Here is a 20634-nt window from a genome sequence, read left to right as displayed (position 1 = left end):
GCTTTAGGATTTCTTTAGGAAGCACTTTCACTTTCATGACCTTATTTAATTATAAACTAGGGAGGGTGTCACGGGCTGAGCTAGAAGCTTGGGGGCAAACTGAGGGGAGGCCGCAAGGAATCCAGTCTTTCCCGGGCGCCCTGTAGAAGCCAGTTAGGCACAGTCCATCTCTAACCTCACAGCAACCGTCTGGCATACAAGTGGGGAAACTGAGGCTCGGGGAGCTTGACCAGAAGCTATCCTCCGTGTCAGCTGGGTTCCTCCCACACACAGGTGTGGGTTCACCCTCACCTGCTACTGTGCTTCCTGCTCATTCAGTCACAGGTTGTGATAGGTCATCGTGAGCACCTACTGTGCGCCCAACCCTCTGCTCATGGAGACACGGGGGAGGTTGAGGCTTCTGTCAAGCTCCTCCAGACCCACTGAGGGCCGCAGAGCAGTGGACAGACCAGAGCCAGCAGGGGCATGCGCATGGACGTGGTTCTTACTGTAGTGCCCTCTTATCCATTGCACCTCATTCTCCCACTGCAAGCGGTTTGGGCCCCCACAGCCTGGTGGTTAAAGACCCGGCCCTAGAACCGGACTGCTTGCGTTCAATCTACTCAGTGGCCATGTGACCTTGGGCAGGTCACAAGTTCTCTGCAAAATGAGGACCATAATACATCAGACATTATAATATGTCATTCTACACATTACATTACATATTATAATACATGAGATCAACAAGTCGATACATGTAACCATTTAGCACAGTGTGTGGTTCAGGATAATCCCTCAATTAATGTTGGCTAACAATTTATACTTCCATAGCAGGAGTTCCCAAAGTATGGGCCAGGACAGACCCCACCCCCCAGTCTGGGAAGGGGGTCCCTGAGGCAGAAACTATGTTCATAATAATGCTGACAAGACGTGGAATTTTCTAGAAGTCATCCGACGGTGGTGCCACAACACCTGACTGCAGAGCAGATGTGCGGATGCAGTCCTCGCATCGGGCGGATTGAAGAGATGCACAGAAATTAAAACAAGGCCACTCTTCTCACTAGATGACTTTTGTTTTGGAAATACAGCTATTTTTCAAACAAGATGTTATTTATGTTAACCAGCAGCGGGGTAAACTATTGCTATTCTTAAATACATGAATACATCATTTAAATTGTTTCTAATCTTAAATGAATGTTGAGAGCTAACAGACACAGGAGTTGCACCACCTTGCACGGAGGTCAGGAAACCTTGTCTCTCCGCATCCCTCCCAGGCCCCTAACCTGAGCGGGACCCGTCCAGGGGGCTGGCTCCCAGGTGACCCCAGGCTTGGTCTTGTGCTCACGCTCTTGCTGCCTTCACCTTTCCTCCCGGGACCCAAGCTCCTACCCGGGCTCCTAATTCCCCTAAAGGCATGCCAGCTGGGGTGGTTTGGGCCGGTGAACCCGGGTTTTAGAGTCAGGCTGACCTGGATATGAACCCTGACTCTACCCCTTTCTGACCTTCATCGGGTGACTTAGCCTTTCTGAGCCTCCATTTCCTCATCCATAAAATGGGAATAACACAGTATCTAAAACTGGAACTGTTTCAGGAGTAGCGATAACTTCTGTAAAGTACCCATCCCCTGACAAGTAAGTCCCCGGAGCCCCTCCAGCTGTGTCCGTCCACTGCTTCTCACAGTCGCACAGAACAAAACCAAGGCTGCTGGCACTGAGACTCTGCTTCCCAGCGCGCGCGCGCACACACACGTACACATGCATGCACACCCACACACGCGCACGCACTCTCACACATACACGCCTACCACACGCCCTCGCTCTCTCATTCCATGCAGGGTGTCACCCTACTCTAGAGCTAAAAGTGAAAAATGACAGTAAATGCCAAGCACCCAGGCTCCAAGAGTGAAAAGGCCCCCCTGCTGCAGGGTTGTTGCCAAGGCAGCCCTGGCTCAGGACAGCGAGTGGTGCCATGACGGGGAGTGGAGGAGGCCTGCGGGAGCCAGGGGCCAGGGCTCTGCTGCTGACGGCCTCCGTGAGCTAAACAAGGAAAGGCGTTTGCCTTCCAGCTCCGTGTTAGGGAATTCTGGGAAAGGGACGACTGAGGAGCCCTGTCTTCCTGTTCCCTCCCAGGACTGCAGGGTCCCGGGGTCACAGGGAGGCCAGCCTCCCCTCCATACCACCCGCCCCACCCCCACCAGGCCTGCCCTGCAGTCCCTCTGCCACTCACCCGACAGTTGCTGAGCTCCTCCGCGGACAGGATGATGGTGCCGCATTTCTTCCCTGGGACACCGCTGGGAGAGGAGAAGGTGAAAGGATGGAGAGCCAGCCAGACAGAAACCAAAGCCTGAACCCTCCCTGAATCAGCCCTCCTCATCCCCCACCCCCCACCCCCCAGCAGATCTGCCAGATGCCAGAGGGCCCCCCCGCCCAAGACAGAGTCTCCTGAAACACGGCTTAGGGCGGCTTAGGGCACTGCTTGCTGGGCCAGCCCCGGCCTGGAGCTGCCGCCCCCGCTCCCACCAGGAGAGGTAGCGCCTGCACTGCAAGTCCTAGAATCAGAGAAGCATCCAGACTCACCCAGAGGCTTCCAGGCCAGTGGTTCTCAAACTTTCCATCCAAAGACCACTTCTGTGGGCAAAAGACCTTGTGGGCAGCCATCCCACCTTGCACGCATCTGACCCCAGAGTTCCAGAACATTCCAGCCCTGAGCCGCTCTGATTCATCTCAGCAGAGCAGCAACAGGGAGTAACGCAGAAGGGCTGGCATACCCTTGGGGGAGCGTGCCCAGCCTTTCTCCCATGCCTACCTCCTCTGGACCAACTTGGCTCGGGTCTCTCTCCCAGAGAGACCTCAGCCAACCCCGAAGCTCCTCAGGAAGGTCGGCCCACCCAGGGAATCTCCGCCAGGAGAGCAAGTTCCCAGGGAACTTGACCTGCACCGCCTCTTCTCTTACTCAGGAGGGACCCCTCCCACCAGAACCAGTCGATCCCACTCCAATGTTTGGGACTAACAGGGGCCCAGTGCAGCCAGGGGTCCTTGGGAGCCAGAAGAAAATGTCACGTTGTCCGGCAGCTGCATGACTTTGGGCTGAGACTCTCTGAGCCTCAGTTTCCTTACCCATAAAATGGGTATGATTATAGCATCCGTTTTACCAGCGAATATGCACACATAGGCCTGGCACAGAGAAGGCCCTCAAGGAGCATCATTTCCCTCCCTGTCCCCTTTGCTTTACATCCATGGTTCTCAAAGTGTGTTCCACAGGCAGCATGCTGGTGGCCCCATACTTCAGGCCAGCCTCAGAGCCACCAGCATGCTGACTGTGGAACACACTTTGAGAACCACGGATGGAGCTCTTCCTCGCACCAATTCTCAGAGGAAGGGGCCTTCACACAGAAGAGGCAGGGGAGGCAGGGGAGTGGGTCTGATCAGCCGGCCTAGATCTCTCTATATCAGGGGAGCAGGGCCCACTTCTGGAGGTTCCCCTGCCACAGGCAGGTGGCAGTGCCTGCCAGCTTGTCCCCTTAGACAGGGGCAGCTGAACTGGGTGCCTCCCTGTCTGGCCCTTCCTGGAGTAGAAACGTGTTTTGTGGACCAGGTGATAAAACCCTCACACCAGCCTCCTCGCCCAGCGCCTCTCCATCTGTCCCTCTCTGCCTCTGAGCCCCTCTTCTATTTCCCATCTTCCCTTCCCCTCCCCAGCCCTGCTCCACCTGCTCGGCCTTCCTTTCTGTCTCTCTCCCCCTTCCCTCTGGTCTTTCTCACACACACACACACACACACCCTCTCTATTTCTCTCTCTGACTCCGGCTCTCTTTCTAATTGCTGCTTCTCTTCTCCCATGTCAATCAGCATCCACCCCGTCCTGGGCTGTGAGCCCCCTGGGCCCCCGGAGGCCCCTCTCCCACACGCAGCTGGTCTGGTGGTTAGTCAGCTGCTGGGACCCCAGCCCCTGGGAGCCCTCCGCAAGCTCTGCTCACTCAGCCTGGTGCTCATCATCCGGAAGCACCTCCAGGCTGGACCCCAAGCCCAGCTCCCTCCCCTGTCCCGGTGGGTAAGGACCCTCCCTCCTACCAGGAGAGGAGAGGGGAGGAGTGGGGAGGGTCTGCGTGAGGCCAGCCGAAAGCAGAGGCCAGAGCGGAGGCTGGAGGCTGGCCGCTGCAGCTGGTGAGCACACGCAGAAAGTGAGGATCCGCTAAAGCTACTCTGAGGAGGCTGAGAGGAGGCCGACACCCAGCAGTGGGAGGCGTGGAGGGGAAGGGGGTGAGGGGATGGGAGAAGGGAGGAGCGGGGGACAGAGGAGGGTGAGTGGTGAGAGGAAACCAGGCCAGAGAGAGGAAGGGAAGGGAAAGTGCCCCGCCCCTCTGACTCCTGTTAACAGCCCCTACCTCTAGGCCCCATGCTGCTCACAAAGTCCCCGGAGCCACTGAGGCTCCAGCCTGGATGGGAGCAGGGCCAGCTGCAGAGTGGCCCAAAGTGCCTGAGTCCTTGCGGAGGGACTGGGCCCTCTGTCCCTGGCCAGGCTGGATGCACGGTGGCGGGAGTGGGACAGGGCCAGGACTCGGAGGCCCCTCTGCAGAGCTGGCAGAAGGTCTGAGGACTCGAGCCAGAGATGTCTGGGCACCTACCCGCTGGACACAGCCGGCATGGGTTTGCCCGTCCTGGAGTTCAGGCTGAACGCTCCTATCCTGTGCGGAGAGGAAGAGAGCGGGTCGTGAGCCAAGCTCCCTGTCCTGAGAGGCCAGAGCAATGGCTTCTGGATTCGTGGAGACAGGTTTCTGTCCTGGATCAAACATCAAGGTAGGACCAAAAGGCACAGGTCTTCTCCCAAAACCTGGTTGTAAAGTCCTGGGTGACGCTACCTCAGGGGTTCTCAAAGTGGGGTTCCGGGCCAGCGGCATCTGTACCGCCTGGGAATGTGCTAGAAAGGCCCCACCGTCTTTGTTTACCAAGCCCTCCAGCGGGTGTGAGGCCCCTGCAGCCTGAGAACCACTGTGCACCTCTCTGAGCCTCGGGCCCAGGCAGAGGGATCCCACGGGGTCACAGAAGCAAAGCTGTCTGGCTCAGAACAGAGAGGCCTGGTGATCGGAGCTGCCCACAGGCTGGGCCAAGACAGCCCCTGCCCTGAGGCACTGGGCCCTTCGGTGGACAGAAGAGGTCCCCTCCTCCAGCAACACCGAACATCTCCCAGCCCCACGGTTTAGATCTGCTTCCCCTGAAGGCACAGCTCCCCAGGCCCACCTACCCAGGTCTCCCTCAATCCCCCCAAGGCGCACCCTTCACCTGAGGTGGACCAGGTGACAGCGGATAGAAACCTGATGCAAGTGACTCATGGGCTTTTGACCCAGGCAGTTGGGAGCTGAGAGGGGCAGACACACATTCACTCCTGGGTTCCCACATTCTATAAGCTTCAGAGCCCCCCTAACCTGGATTTGCTCCCTGTTTTCAACAAATGATAGCTGTTATCATTATTTTCTGTGAGCCTGGAGGAGGTGACCTTTTGGGGGACAGGGAGGCCTTTCTGGGGGCCCTGAAGTTACCCACAGTTACTGGGGAGTCAGAGACAGGGCCTTGAGAGAGACCCACCCCCCACAGACACACTCATAATAACAGGTTCTGCAATTATTGATCATGTGAGGGGACAGCAGCCAGTGTGGACTTGGCAGAAGCAAGTTGGGGTTGATGCCCTGCCCAGCCTGATCCCCCTCTCCTGCCCACCCAGCCCATGACCTGGGTGCTTATGCCAGTTTTCAGGCCTCTCTTGCCTGGGCTCAGCTCCTGGGGTTTCCTGAGAAATGGGGACAAGAGAGGTCACCCCCACCACCTGGCCACCCTCAGACTGCGCCATGAGAAGCCTTGGGTCTCCATCCCAGAGCCTGCTCAGAATAATGGCTTCCCCCTGCAAGCACTTAACACCCTCTAATGCAGGCCGTCAGGGGCAGCGTGAGATGGGGAGGGACTCACTGTACCCGCTCCGGCCCACACCGAGGGTGAACAATCTGAGGAATGTGCTATGTGAGTAGAAACCTCCATTCTACAAACCCCAGCTCTCCCACTTCCTAGCTGTGTGGCCTTGGACAAGTTACTTCACCTCTCTGGGCTTTGGGTTCTTCCCCTCTACGAGGAAAGGGCTGGGGGACTAGATAGCATCCCAGGGCCATCCTAGCAATATGGGGCTCTAATAACCAGCTGGGGTTCCTCCAAGGTAACTGGTTAAAAGCCCTGCAAGGGGAGGGCCCATGGGGTCTCTTACTCTTCGCCCCTTCTCGCAGCCTGCCCTCCACAGGGCTGGGCAGGAAGTTGGCCCATCACTGAAGAAGGAACCCAGACAGGCCCACTCTCCTCTACACTTACGTGAGGGGCTTCTCCAGGCGGCTCCCGGGGGACCCCACAATCTCTCCGAGGGTGCAGAAGGCCTGGCCCAGGAAATCCTGCACATCCGGGGTACAGAAAAGACCAGTGTCGCCCACTCTGCTCACAGCCACCCAGCACCCCTTCCCCCCACCCCCCAGAAGTGTGATGGTTCTGAAACAACAGGACCCGCATCAGGCACACACACTCTGTCACAGGGAAGCAGGCTGGCTCGGACTGGCATTTAAGAAACTTGTAGAATCGCTGGGCAGTGACAGGTGGGACTCACGTGTTTGGATAAGTCAGGGCTCTTCGAGTCAACGTCGTATCTGCAGAAAACACAGAGGTGGTGAAGGGGTCCTGCCCAACCCGGTCTCGGTCAGGACCCCTGCGCCCAAAACACGGCTCTGATCCCAGGAAAGCTCGGACGGGGGAGAGGCCAATGGGGTCCTCCCTGTCACCTGGGGAGAAAAGGGCTGCCAGAGCTGGAGCTAGACTTGTCCCCAGGATCTCTCCTCAACCCCCTGTACCCCCGCCAGGTCAGGTGGCTGCTCAGTGCCTCCCACTTAACTGAGAACAATGGGGGTGCTCTGTCCCCTCTCCCACCTCCCTTCCTCTCCCGATGAGGCTGGGCTCCAGCTAATAGTCACCTTTATCCCAGGCCAACCCGGGCTTCCTCTAACACCACTGCCCCCCTTCCCTGGAAAGGGGACCCCCTGTCCAACCCTAGGTCCTGCGGCCCCACCTTCCAACACTGCTTCCTCCCCAGCTCCATCCTCAGCACCAGCTTCCACTTACAGGTCGAAACGGAGGTTCTGCTTCTCCTCGAAGAAGTAATCCACAATGAATTTGCGCACGAAGTCGGGGTTGAGAGTGTTGTCGATGACCTCGGTGCGTGCGAACTGCAAGAGGAGACGGGGCGTGGACCTCGGGGCCAGGCTGGTGGCGCAGGTCCCACCCTCCTTCCCTGGCTGATTCCGGTTAGGTGTGTCCTTATTTGACGCCCCCATGTAAGTGCAAGGGCAGAGACAGGGACAGTGGGGTCAGGTCCGCCCCCTGGCATCCACGCCCTTGCGCAATCCCTCCCCTCGAAAGTGGGCTGGACCTCGTGGCTCACTTCTAATGAACAGACTAGAGGACAGGTCACTTCCAAGATTATGTTATAAAGGACTATGACTTCCGTCTTGGGCACCCTCTTCTCTCTAGCTGGCTCACCTTGATGAAGGCAGCTGCTGTGTTGTGAGCTGCCCTATGGAGAGGCCCATGTGATAAGGAACTAGGGACAGTCAACCCACCCCTAAGAATCGGAATCCTACCAACAACCACTGACAACTTAGACGTGGACCCTGCCCCAGCTGAACCTGGTGATGATCGAGGCTCTGGCCAACACCCTCGACTATGGCCTTGTGAGTTAGAGGATCCCACAAAGCTGCCTCCAGATTCATGACCCTATTGTTTCAGTGGCTAAACCCTGGGCTAGTTTGTTACTCGGCGGTAGATAACTAATACACAGACTTGACTTTCTTGATATCCCCTGCAGCATATACTCTAGAATTTTTCACACATTAGACAATAATTGAATCCCCTTCACTCCCCATTTCTGAGCATCTGAATCACTTGGAGGGTTTGTTAAAACAAGAGTCAGGCCTCACTCCCAGAGGTTCCAATTCAATCGGCTTAGGGTGGTGCCTGAGAATCTGCATTTCTAAAAAACGCAGCTGGTGCAGGCACCGCCCTTTGAGAACCCTGGAGGGTGACACTGTGGTCCACGGGGCCCTGAGTTCCCAGGGGTCTTCCTGGGAGGCGGGCGGTGTGGGCAGACCCCAGGCCACCAATTCCATCAAAGCAGCTCTCTTACGTCTGCTCAGTCACTGGACATTCCCTGTGAGATTTTGTTTCAAAAAGGGACACGGATAAAGATAAAGCGCAGGAGCCCCAGACTCTACCCTCCACGACAGGAGGGCACAATATTCTCCAAAGTGCACAGCGGGCAGATGCACAATAAATATTTTAAATAGCTTGTTAATCTTTCTTAACATATAAACTTGTTGTTTGACTTGGGCAGTAATTACCAAAATACAAAACTCAATCCTGAGTACTCGTCCTCCTTGATGGGGCTCTGCCGCCCAGAAAAATGCCAGCACGGGGGCCCCTCTCGCGTGTGGTGGGCAAGGTCCCCGCTATCGGGGCAGAGCCTAGCGTCCCCTTCTACCCTGAGAGGAGTTAGAAACCTGCAAAGAAAACTGCCCCCCAAGGCAGGGTGGGCCCTCTGAGGGGCACTAGAGCGGCAGCTTTACCCCCCAGTCTAACCACTCTCCTGTCCTGTCAATCCCATCAGCTAACTCTCCTGTGCTGTGGCCGTGGACAGGACTCGCCATTTCTCATCTTGACCACTGCCTCCTCGTTGGTCACCATGGGGGCCAATGGCTGATGTTTGAAGACTCAGCTCCCGGAAGTCCTGCTCCCCAACTCGCACCCCTCCCCTCCGCTCCCATGATCTTCCTCAGGTCCCTATCGCTGCGCTCACCACATGCCCTGACGATAATCTACTGAGGCTCTTTCCACCCCTATGTCCGGGGCCACGCAGCTAATGATCGCTGACTTCCAGGCGCGAGCCCAGGCCTTCTGGCCGTCTCTCTGAGCCACGCTGCACTACAGGGGCAAGGGCAGCAGGAGCGCACAGTAGGCACTCAGGAATTGTTGAATGGAGCGAGGAAATGGATGAGTGGGCTGGAGTCCTGACTTCATCATAAGCTAATTGTGTGACTTGATCAGAGCCTTTGAGAGCCTGTTTCCTCAGCAGAAGATGGAGAATACTACTTCTCTTGCTTACTTCTTAAAGTTATCCGATCAATTCAGTTACTAATTGAATGAACAGCTGTGAAGCACTTGTTATGGGCCAGGCAGTGTGCTGGGTGCTGAGCTACAAACGTAAACGGAACGTGAACCCTGTACTTAGGGGCTTCTCTGTCACTGGTGGGACGACTCATAAACCAACACCTGCAATACAGAGCGCTAACGGTGCCAACCGCTGCATACAGGGCCCACGGCACATGAGAATCGCTGGGGACATGTGAGATACGGAAACGTGCGGAAAAGCAGATTCCTGGGTGCTCCTCGCCACACACTAGGCCAGTTGTCTGACTTCACAGAGGTCCGCACCTTCCATCATCTGTGAGATGCCTTACAGCTCTGTGAATTGTGGAAGACCTAGAGCAGTGGTTCTCAACCTTGGCTGCACATTAGAATCACCTGGGAATCTTTTTAAAATCCTGATTTCTGGGCCTCATCCTCCGGAAATTCTGTTGTTTTTTTTTTGTTATTGGGTGAGGCCACAACATTAGTAACAAAGAAACAGAGTTTCCGGAGGATGAGGCCCAGAAATCAGGATTTTAAAAAGATTCCCAGGTGATTCTAGTGTGCAGCCAAGGTTGAGAACCACTGGTGTGGAGTAATGCAAATGATTCTTGTCCGAAGAAAAACAAATAAATGTAGTAAGGTGGTATGCAACTGCTTATTTGATTATTACCCTCTGGCTACTGACCAGCTTTGCATGTATTTATAAATTCTTTTCAGCATTCCTGATTGGTCATATGTGTGTGCTATTTGAATTACAGTAAGTCCTCACTTAACGTCATTGGTGGGTCCTGTGACTTTAAGAGAAGTGATGTATAATGAAACTAATTTTACCACAGGCTAATGGGTGTAAACAAGAGTTACGTTCCCATGGCACCTCATCAAAATTATCACAAAATGACATTGAAAAGGGACCTCAGGTGAGGACCCGCTGTATTTGAACTAGTTGTAACTCTTACTGGTTCCCTCATTAATTAACAAGTTAAGTTTTTGCCATGTGTTCGTTTTATATTTGTATGGGATTAATGATTTTACTTTTTAAAAATGTATCCTTTAATAGGAGCTTTTTAAAAACACCCACACTCAAGCCCCCCCCCCCCGGCTCCGCCCCCCAGACCGATTAAACCCAGATCTCCATGGGCAGGGCCTGAATGACTGTTTTTCAAAGTTTCCTAGGTGATTCTAATGTGCAGATGGAGCTGAGACCCAGTTCGGGAGGAAGAAACGAACATTTACTGAGCCCCCGCTGAAGCTCCGTAGACAAGCAGGTCATCATCCTATTTGGTTCTCACAAAGACCCTGAGTTATTACCCATTGTACAAGTGAGGAAACGGAGGCTCAGAGAGGTCTAGTGACTTGCCCAAGTCCACACACACAGGCAGAGCTGGGATCGAAACCCAGGTATGTCTAACTCCAAAGGCCATTACACAGGGGTGGGCAAACGTAGGTTTACAGTTGCGAGTCCATGAAACAGTTTATTGTTGTACGATTATTTATAAATTATTGTATCATTTTCTACAGGAACAACTGTAAATCTACTTTGGCCCACCCCTGTGTTTTTTCTTATTTCATCTAACTGGCCGGAGCCTTTAAGCATTATAGAAATTAAAGATGAGTTTTACTTCACAGGCACTTACAGAAGCCCCACTGTGTACAAGGCAACCGGGAGGACTTCGAGTTGAGTAAGACTGGGTTCCTGCCCCACCGCCTAAATTCAACCTAAGTCTTATCATGTCTGACCCTTGTTCCAAAAGAGTTCCTGCATTTGCCTCTCCTGCTCTTTCTAATTCTTCATACCTCCTGTCTTCAGACAAAAGGAAAATTTCTCCTAAAGGCAGAATCTTCCAGGTAAACACCCTGTTTCAAGAGAATCCTCCGTTAAACTGGGCCATTCCTCTCCCTCAGTGCATCGCCTCCTCCCTCAGACACCTGTAACACCCCCCCCCCCCCCCCAAAGCAGGACTCTGGATACAGCCCAGTGCAGACGGAGCCAGCATTCTTTGTGCACCCCTCTCTCCGCCAGCAAGGAAAACACCCATTAGGGGAGATGACAGCTGCTTTTAAAATGGCACTTGAAGCTGCAATAGAGGGGAATTCCCTGGAGATGGATCTGCTGCTGGAGAAGAAAATGGAGTTCCCCTGGAAACAGGACAGGGAGGGGGACTCCGAGGGCCCCCGTGTCTCCCAGAGCGGGAAAGGGGGTGGTGAGCCGCGCCGGGCAGTGATGAATTACCAGGACGCAGGGGTAATTAACATGTGCGCTGGCACAAAGGCCTGTGCAGCCTACAACCCAGGGACTTACTAAAGATGGTTTACAGCTTTCATTACTTGAGCTAATAACAAAGGAAATACATGCGGAAACTTGGATTTTTAAAATTCCAGGAAGCCACCGAGTCCCTGTCAGGACCAATTTACACCCCTATTAATGCTGGTAGGAACACAACTGAACTGATGTTAAAAAAAAAAAAAAAAATCAATGCGGCTTATTTCACCCTACACAGAAGTGTTGAGTTTTCCAGCAGGAAGGGCTCGGAGCAAGGAGGTGTTAGCAGTGGGGAGCACACAAAGGCATGAGATCTGTGTACTTGGAAAGGAAGGGCCGGTGGGTGAACCCCTCGCCACCTGTGAGCAGAGCCGAGCTAGCCCGGAACACTCCCAGCTCCTCAGAAACACCCGTCGCTCCTCCCGGTCCTTTCTGAGCCCCTCTGTCCACACTCCGGGGTCTGAGGATATGAGGGGCCTCACACGGCTCACAGTCTGGGGCACAGGCCACCAAACCCCGTCGCACAGGGACTCTCAGACCAACAAAGCCGAAGAGGAACCCCCAAATCTTTGTTTTACCAAGTGAGTCTGGTGCAGAGGGCCCTAGGGTCTGTGTGCGTAATTGGGGGAGGGACTGTGCAATCCAGGAGGTGGGGGGCCTCCCTGACCTCGGGGGCCCGGGGCAGCCCCTCAGGGGGAGAAAGAAAGAAAACACAAATGAGAAAAGAGCCTGGAAATCAGGATTTTCACCCTCTGAGAAGCTCACTTCTTGTCCGGGGCAACGAACCCCAGTGGGAGCCCCTGACATGCTCCGAGGGCTCCTGGAACCTCCTGACTAGCCCGGGGAATAGCAATTAAGCAGCATTAATTACATGTCATCGGTTCCAGCCAGACCCACAAAGGGGAGGCAGACTTGAAACTTCTCTGAGAACTAAATTAAATGGCTCCCAGGAGCGCCGCCTCACACAGGTGTTGGGGATTATGGGGGCAGGAGGGCAGCTGTCCTTCTGAATTGCCCTGGGACAAGGGCCGGTGCAGGGCTGAGAGAGAGAACCCAGGTCAGGCAAGTGAGGCAAGCGACCACAAGGAACCGGAGGTCTCCCAACATCCGTTTCAATGCCCGCCAACGCCCAGAGCCAGGGTGGTGCAGAGGGGTAGCCGGGCCAGGGCCCCGGGACCCCCACGGCCCACGGTCTGTTGCTCGTTATCTACGTGAGACAACGTGGAACCCTGAGAGGCTGCATGTCCTCTTCGCTGACAGAGCAAACCATCCCTGCTCCCGAGGGAGGGGGAAGGGCATGTGCCGGAGCCCTGTGCCGCGTCTGCTGCAGAGTAGGCCTCCAGTACCGTAATAACCTGTAACAGCCGCCCTACTGTGTGCCAGCCACCACGTGTTTCCCATATATTAACTCGTTTCATCTTCACAACAATCCTATGAGGGTGTACTATTATTATTCCATTTCACAGGTAAATTAACTAAGATAAAACTCAGAAACATCGAGGGACTTGCCCAAGGTCACACAGCAAGTGGGTGGCGGGGAGAGGATGTGAACACAGGCAGATCTGGCTCAAATCAAGGAAGGAGGAGCTGAGGTCGTCACTAACCAAGAAGAGGTTAATGCTATGCATGAGGCTGGAACTCTGCCCCAGCCAGTCTCATGGATAGTATGAGACTGCCCGGCCTCTGAACTTCTTCGGTGCCTACTGTGCTTTCCACCTTGCTGTCTCTTCCTGTGGGGTCGGGGTGGTTCTCCAGGTCAGGTGGCACAGGGCGTGTCCCTGACCTGTACCTCGGCTCACCACCATCCACCTCCAACCCCTAAACACACACACACACACACACAGTCCTGGTCCCCCCAGTGATTTCCATAAACTTTCATTGATTAACAAGTTGACCTTTAGCCTAGAGATCTCAGAGCCGAAGGAACTAAATCCTCTCAACCAATGAGAAAAGAGAGGCAGGGAACGGGGTCGGGGGTTCTGACGGAGGTCACACTGCTAATTAGGAAAAGGCTGTGACAGAGCTGAGGTGACAGCAGCGCCCTGCTCTCCCAGATGCCTGTCAACGCCGCCTCGGGTTCTTCCTTCCATCAAATCCTCCTCCTCCTCCTCCTCCTCCTCCTCCTCCTCCTCCTCCTGCGTTGTATCACGACTTCTCCTCTTTGAAACACTTCACTCATCCGTGGTCTTTTTAATCCCCACTGACCTGGTGCACCCATATTATTGCCATTCCCACCCCCCTTACAGACAAAGGAGCAGAGCTCCAGAGGGAGGACCTGCCAGCACCCCAGGGGTGGGGGCGGGGCCAGGCTGCCCGGAGTGACAGTCACCCGGTCCCCGCTCAGTCATGAGTGGTGGCTCTGTAAGCCTGACCGATCCTAACGTGCCCTTTTGGTGTACGGGATGACGCTCTGCCTTCTTACCAATTACAGCTGGTGAAGCTTTGGCTCTTGCCATGCAGAGCGCCCGTGGCTGTGCCGGCCCAGCCGGAGGTGGCGAGGACTGAGGGCTCTCCACCTCGCAGCTGCCACGCTTCCCGGCCGAGCGCCCTGTCATATACTATTGACGGCTCCGTCACTGGGACTCTAAAGCCTGGCCCAGCCCTTCTTGAATCATGTTCGTCGAGATTAAAATCAAAGGCCAGAAAGACACCGACTTAAACAGACAGGAAGAGGGCATGTGCTTGCTCTAGGAACAGGGCCGGTGGGTGCCCGGGTGAGGAGGAGGAGGCAGAGGGCAGCTGGAAGGAGGGCCGGGTCTCGGCGAGTGCCCAGAGGGCCTGCTTCCATGCCAGGGCCTGTTTGTTTCCGTGCCAGGGCTGCCACACTTGGGTCTAGAAAGTTCTCCCAGGATCCCGTAGCCCCCCTTGTAGAGTGGGGAAACCGGCGGAGGAGGAAGGGCTCGCCCGGAGGGGCACAGGGAGAGCAGGCTCGCTGGTGCGGCCTCCCAGACCAGCCGTTGTCTTAGGCCTCGGGTGAGGACGGGCAGCGGTGAGACCGGCCCAGCGCCCGGCCCTGGACGGAGGAGGTTCCCTCTGCCTGACGCCAGCAGCAGCCGGTGAAAACTTACCAAGCTCCTGATGAAAGACTTCCTGCCTAAAAGCCTGTTCCTAATTAGCCTTTGTTCCGGATAATCTGTCAGATCTCAGCTCCTGGGGAAAGAACCCTTTTACCAACGAGCCTGGCTGCCACGCTGCTGGCAAACTCCCTCCACCAGCCGTCCCCTGGTGGCTGCACCGCTGAGCCCTGGGTCTGGCTGCAGATATGGGGGGAGGGCCCTGAGCAAGCCTCTCCCTAAAGGCACCCCTAAAAGTCTCTAGCTCCCAACAAGGACCCCAGGATGTCTGATACCACCAGCGGTTCCTTCCTCCTGGGAAGGCACTGGCTTCTCACTCAGGGCTCCCTTTCCTTTCTTTTCTTTTCTTTTCTTTTTCATCGTCACCCCAGGATATGTTTTTATTGATTATAGATAGAGGATGGGAGGGGGAGGGGAAGGGAGGAGGAGAGAGACGGGGAGGGGGAGAGGGAGAGGAAGAGCAATGTGAGAAACATCCATCAGTTGCCTCCCATACATGCTCCCACTGAGGATGTTACCCGAAACCTAGGTACACACGCTGACGGGGAATCACACCCACAATCCTTTGGTGAACAGGACGACGCTCCAAACAGCTGAGCCACAGCCAGGGCTGGCTGGGCTTCTTATAAGAAGAGCCATTGTTGAGCGTTGTCTGCGCCAGGCACTGTCCATGAAGGAGTCATCTCCTCCCAGCAGGTCCTAAGCCCGCGCACTTGCCCCAAAGCCCAGCTGGGAAGGCGGCAGCTGGATTTGGACCCATCACCTCGGCTTTGGAGCCCACGCTCTCAACAGCTCAGCCACACAGTGACGGTGATGTGCCCTGAGAGCTGCCACGAAGGAGTAAATAGATGGATCGGCCGCCGAGGGACCTGGCCTGGAACCTCAGGGTTACTAGGACAGCACACGCCTTCCTCCAGACAGAGTCTCGGGCTCCTCTAATGTTCTGCCCACAAGCAGCAAACGCCTCTGGCTGAAGTGGGGAGGGGGGGGGGGCGGCAGGAGTCTCACATCCACAGTCGGCCCTGAGGCACCACATCCAACTTGGAGCTAGGAAAGGCCACTCTGGAAGTCCAGGCCTGGGCGATGGGAGGAGCCCGAACCAGACGGCCTCACACCCAGCCCTGCTGCTTTCTAGGCGGAGTCACTGGGCAAAGAAAGCAAAGACCCCTTTGAGCCTCTGTTTCCTCTCCTAGGGTGTGGGGAGGCCGGGGGGGCGGGGGTGCTGCTGCTGTGGGGGCTGCACAGGGCGGGAGGAATGTCAGCTGCCCTCCAGAGCCTCCCCGGCTCTGTCTGGTGGTAGAACACAGTCACACTCCTTACTGTACTGGGCAGAGCCAGGCCCCGTGCTGACTGTCATTTAGTCCCCACACAGCCCAAACAGCAGGCATTGGAGCCCATTTTACTGAGGAAAACAAAGGCTCAGCCTGGCTGGTGTGGTTCAGTGGCTGAGTGTTAACCCATGAATCAGGAGGTCATGGTTCGATTCCCAGTCAGGCCACATGCCCAGGTTGCAGGCTCGATCCCCAGTGGGTGGCATGCAGGAGGCAGCCAATCAATGTTTCTATCATCCCTCTCTTCCTCCTTTTCTAAAATCAATAAAAACATATTTAAAAAAAACAACAAAATACTAAGGCTCAGAGAGGTTAAGGGAAGGGGCAGAGTAAGGGTTTGAAGGGACACGGGACAGTGGCCTCACTGTGCCACCGCGGGTTCTAAAGCCCCAGCATTAAGAATAGGTGCCCGTGCCGTAACCGGTTTGGCTCAGTGGATAGAGCGTCGGTCTGCGGACTAAAAGGTCCCAGGTTCGATTCCGGTCAAGGGCATGTACCTTGGTTGCGGGCACATCCCCAGTAGGGGTGTGCAGGAGGCAGCTGATGGATGTTTCTCTCTCATCGATGTTTCTAACTCTCTATCCCTCTCCCTTCTTCTCTGTAAAAAAAATCAATAAAATATATTAAAAAAAAAAAAAGAATAGGTGCCCAGGACTCATTTGCTCCCTAAGCTAGGCCTTGACTTCTGGCTCCTGATGACGGGGAGTCAGGGCCCTGAACATTCAGCTTCACGATGAGAGCAAAGACCCCTAAAGGCTCCCATGGGAGCCATGGCTCAAGAGGGGCCACTCTGCAGGGGCAGACTCCTCTCTGCAGAATGGGGAGAGTCCCGAAGCCGACCACGCGCTCCGTGGAGTGCGCCCCGGCTCCTGCTTTGGGCTTTAGCAATAACAACGGCCCATTCGTTACTGTGAACATTTTGATAAAGGTCCATGTAGCTTCCCATCACACTTAGCACAGCGTCTGAGCTCCGACACGGCCTGTGACGCCCTGCAGGATCTGCCCCTGCCAACCTCTGTGACCACATCACCCACTGTCTTTACTCCTCACACCACTCGACCTCCATGGCCCTCCTGAGCTGACCTCTCACCTCCTTCCAACACTCTGGGCCACAGTCCGATTGAGTCTCCCATCTCGTGGGCACACGGGGCATTCTCACCTCTGCGCTTTGCGCATGTCAGGCCCCATTCCTGCAGTGCCCTTTCTTTCTCCCACCATCCTCCAAGTGCCACCTCCTCCAGGGAGCCTCCCCAGCCCACCTGGACCTCTCCCTGCTGTGAAGCGCCGAGAAGTCACCTCTGTACCAGGCTGGCCCCTGGTCTGAAACTTGGGGCTTCCTAGAGGATCTGTTCTAATACACTTATCAAGATGAAGAAAGCGAGGCTTTTAAATCCTTCTATGTCTGAGGGCGGTCTCCCCAGCTCCCCGCAAGGTCCCTGAGGGCAGGGAACTCCCCACCTTACACCCTGGAGGATAAGTGTCTTATTCAAGTCACTTCTCTCCTCTTGGCCTCCATGCTCCTATCTATAGAATGGGTTGCCAGAGATAAAGTGTGTAAACTGCCCGGTACATTGTCTGCGCCCAGGGCCCATCAGTGATACTATTAACAAGAGCTATCTTTTATCAAGTGCCTGGCTCCTCCAGCTTATCCTATGTTATCTCTCATCCGTAGGCAATCCAGCAGGTAGATATTGCTCACTGCCCACTTTACGTGTGAGGCTCAGAGAGGGTACGTGTCTAGTACAAGGCAACACAGCTCTCAGTACCAAGGTCCCGACACAACCTCTATAAGGCAGGCTTGTCTGACTCCCAAGAGCTGCCCAAGACGCGACCATCCTCTGGCTCAAGGGGAGAGAACCCTGGCTTCCCAGCCATGTCGCCTGGGCCAGTTTCTTCGCTCGTCTGGGTCTGGGGATAACCTGTACCTGGCCACAGAGCTGCCATAAGGATTAGGGACGATGGGTAGGAGATGCCAGGCACACGGCAGGCACCAGTAAAAGATGCCTGTTGTTACAGAGCAGATGTTCTGAACATCTTGGTTGGCTCTGATTCTTAAGGAAGCGGAGTCATTGAGAGCAATCTTGGCTGCTGGGAGAGAGTGTCTGGGGCTCAGAGAGCTGGAGACAGCAGCCGGATGAAGGCCAGATGGGGTAGGAGGCTTTCCTCTGCAGGAACTGAGCGAGGCGGGAAGGCCACCGCATGCCTGGACGCAGCGGAGGGACAAGGCGAGGGAAGGGGCGGGGAACAGGCCAGGAGGCAGGCAGGGAAAGCCTGGAGCCAATAGCGTGGGTCTTGTTTTATTGTTTATATCATTTTAAATTATTTTTTAAATGAGTTTCGTCCATCCTAGGTATGGGAGTTACATTTGAAAGACGCTAACTGGGAGGCCTCACCTCAATTCATGACCTCATGGGCGCTGGAGAACCCTGTTAACAGAGGGAAGCGAGCGATGATTTTTCACAGCCAGAGGGAAGGGTGGAGAGACGCGGATGGCCAGAAGCGTGAACAAGGACTCAGCACTCGCACAGCAGGGCGTGAGAACCTGCAGACACCGCGGCCTCACGCCTTGGGAGTGTGTCTGGGCTGCTGACACCCTGGGTGTCCCTCGCACGAGGCTGGGGTGGCCTGATCCTCACGGACAAGGGAGCATCGTCCCAGGCTGCCTCCAGCGAGCTGCTGGGCAAGAGGCAGGCTGGGATCTCACTGAGCTTATGAGGACAGGAGTGTGACTGGGGGCCACTTGCTCAGATTACATTAGAGCCTGACCTAACCATTAGACCACGTGAAATTGCCAACATTGTCAAACTGCAGGTCCGTGTGGTTCCCCCTAACCTGCTGGTGCAGGTGGAGAAGTCGGCCGGGTGTGAGGCTGTGCGGAGCAGAGCTGTGCCTGTGCCACCTCTGACGTGGGTGGCTGCTGGCATCTGCCCTGAAGGGCAGCCAACGGGGCTAGATGGCTTCCTAACTGGTGTGAATCCCAACCCTGCCCTGAGCTGCGTGGCCTCGCGCAAGTCGCTTCAACTTCCCCAGCCCCAGTTTCCGCCTGTGACCCGGGCCAACCACCCCCCTCAGGCCACTGCAGCATCGGCACGAGCCAGCAGAGCACGCACAAGGGCCGAGTGAGGGGTTCCTTCCTAATGGCCTCTGTGAGGGTCCCCAAGTGGGGAAGGTTCTCACATCAGGCTAAGGAGTTGACTCATCTCGAGGCGGAGCCCTGAGCTGTGGTTTGGGAGCCGCTGGAGTCAGGGAAAGCCTTTTCTGGGCAGGAGGAACTAGAGGGAGAGAAGGGACGCTGCCTGCCCCGGGGGTGGGGGGGTGGGGGGGGTGACCTTCAGAGCCAGAGCAGCGAGCACGAGGGGTCTGGAGAGGGCAGGAGCCAGAAAGGCCACCACCCAGAGGCAAGTCCCAAGGGCAGGCTGAGAGGAGATGCCCAAAGCCCACCATGAGGGGACGGAGGCAGGGAATGGGGATCCGGCACTATCGGCGGCCACCCATCCTGGCAGCACGGCGCCGAGGTGCCACGCACGCTCTGTTGGGCATGACAGTGATGACAGCGTCCCTGGGTCCCGCCGGTCCCGCCAGAGCCCCTGATGAGCGTCCCTCCCACACAGGGTTGGGCTACTTCCCTGCAGCCCCTCTTTTCCTCTGGGCTGGACAAGTGGACGGCGCAGGACACACAGCCCGGGGTTCTACAGGAAGCCTGAGTGTTAGGAGTGCTGCCTGGCGCTCTGAGCCCCTCCTGAGGGCAGGCTTGGTGTGGGCCACAGGACCTCGACTGTGGCCACTTCCGCAGTGACGGAGCGCCCACGTGCTCAGGCTGGGCAACACCGCGTTGCCATGGACATTTCCAGGCGTTGTCAGAGCATTCTCTTCCCACGGTCTCCGAGCCCCATCTCACAGGTGAGAACACTGAGACTGGGAGAGAGTCAATACCTCACCCAGGACACAGTAAACACCAACTGGGAGGGGAACAGGTTTGGGACATCACATTCAGGGCTTCCTCTGACAAGGCATTGACTGTTATTCACCATGTCCTCAGGGACCAGATGCAGAAAAGGGGATGGGTCGCAAGCTGTGTAGATCCCAGTGGCTGAACAAAGGTCAACTGGAGAACTAAGGTCAGTCTGGGGAGAGGTCTGAGGGAGGACCACAGTCTCCAGGCTGCTGGGTGGCCATGACAGCCATCCCTGGACCAGGGGACAGAGCCAAGATGCCGGACGCACAACTGAAACTCAACGCGATCTTCACAGACCACACAACAGACTGAATCTACCAAAGGACCCACGATGGAGGTAAATGTAAATCCCATTTAGATTCAAAAACTCAATTTCCAAGTCTGAGCTGAATTCTCTGTGAACCAACAGCTCATGTGAGAAAGACACAGCTGCCCCCAACTCCATATGAAGTCGGAGACAATGGTCACAGAGGCAGGTGGGCTACTGGACACACAGACAGTGCACAGCCCTGTGGGAGTGGGGGAATCTGTCACAGAGGCAGGTGGGCTACTGGACACACAGACAGTGCACAGCCCTGTGGGAGTGGGGGAATCGTCACAGAGGCAGGTGGGCTACTGGACGCACGGACAGTGCACAGCCCTGAGGGCTACTGGACACACGGACAGTGACAGCCCTGAGAAAGATGCAGAATGCAGAGACCTGGGGAGGAGCGTGACTGTCTAGCTCAAGCCCCTAAGGAGGGGCGGCCATGATGCTCTGGGCTGGACAAGTGGACAGCATGGGACACACACTTGGGGAAGGACAGTGAAGAATAAACAGGTGTTCTGG

General features: G+C 55.8%; 1 protein-coding gene across 2 annotated transcripts in view; it reads right to left on the bottom strand.

The window, feature by feature from the left end:
- CPNE5 (copine 5) overlaps positions 1–20634 on the bottom strand; it is an 83035-nt gene that overhangs the window by 42967 nt on the left and 19434 nt on the right. For both annotated transcript variants that reach the window (XM_070418675.1, XM_070418676.1), the window contains exons 4-9: positions 7125–7228; positions 6616–6655; positions 6330–6406; positions 4604–4663; positions 2556–2606; positions 2206–2269 (exon numbers count right to left, since the gene is read on the bottom strand). In XM_070418675.1, the coding sequence (XP_070274776.1) occupies positions 2206–2269; positions 2556–2606; positions 4604–4663; positions 6330–6406; positions 6616–6655; positions 7125–7228 (396 nt within the window). The remainder of the gene's footprint in view (positions 1–2205; positions 2270–2555; positions 2607–4603; positions 4664–6329; positions 6407–6615; positions 6656–7124; positions 7229–20634) is intronic.

Source organism: Myotis yumanensis, unplaced genomic scaffold (genome assembly GCF_028538775.1).
Source record: "Myotis yumanensis isolate MYYU_CA2020_CCGP unplaced genomic scaffold, mMyoYum1.0.hap1 SCAF_6, whole genome shotgun sequence".
In the NCBI taxonomy this organism is placed as follows: Eukaryota; Metazoa; Chordata; class Mammalia; order Chiroptera; family Vespertilionidae; genus Myotis; species Myotis yumanensis.
Note: the sequence above shows the minus strand (reverse complement) of the source record. Positions and strands in the feature narration are given on the sequence as shown.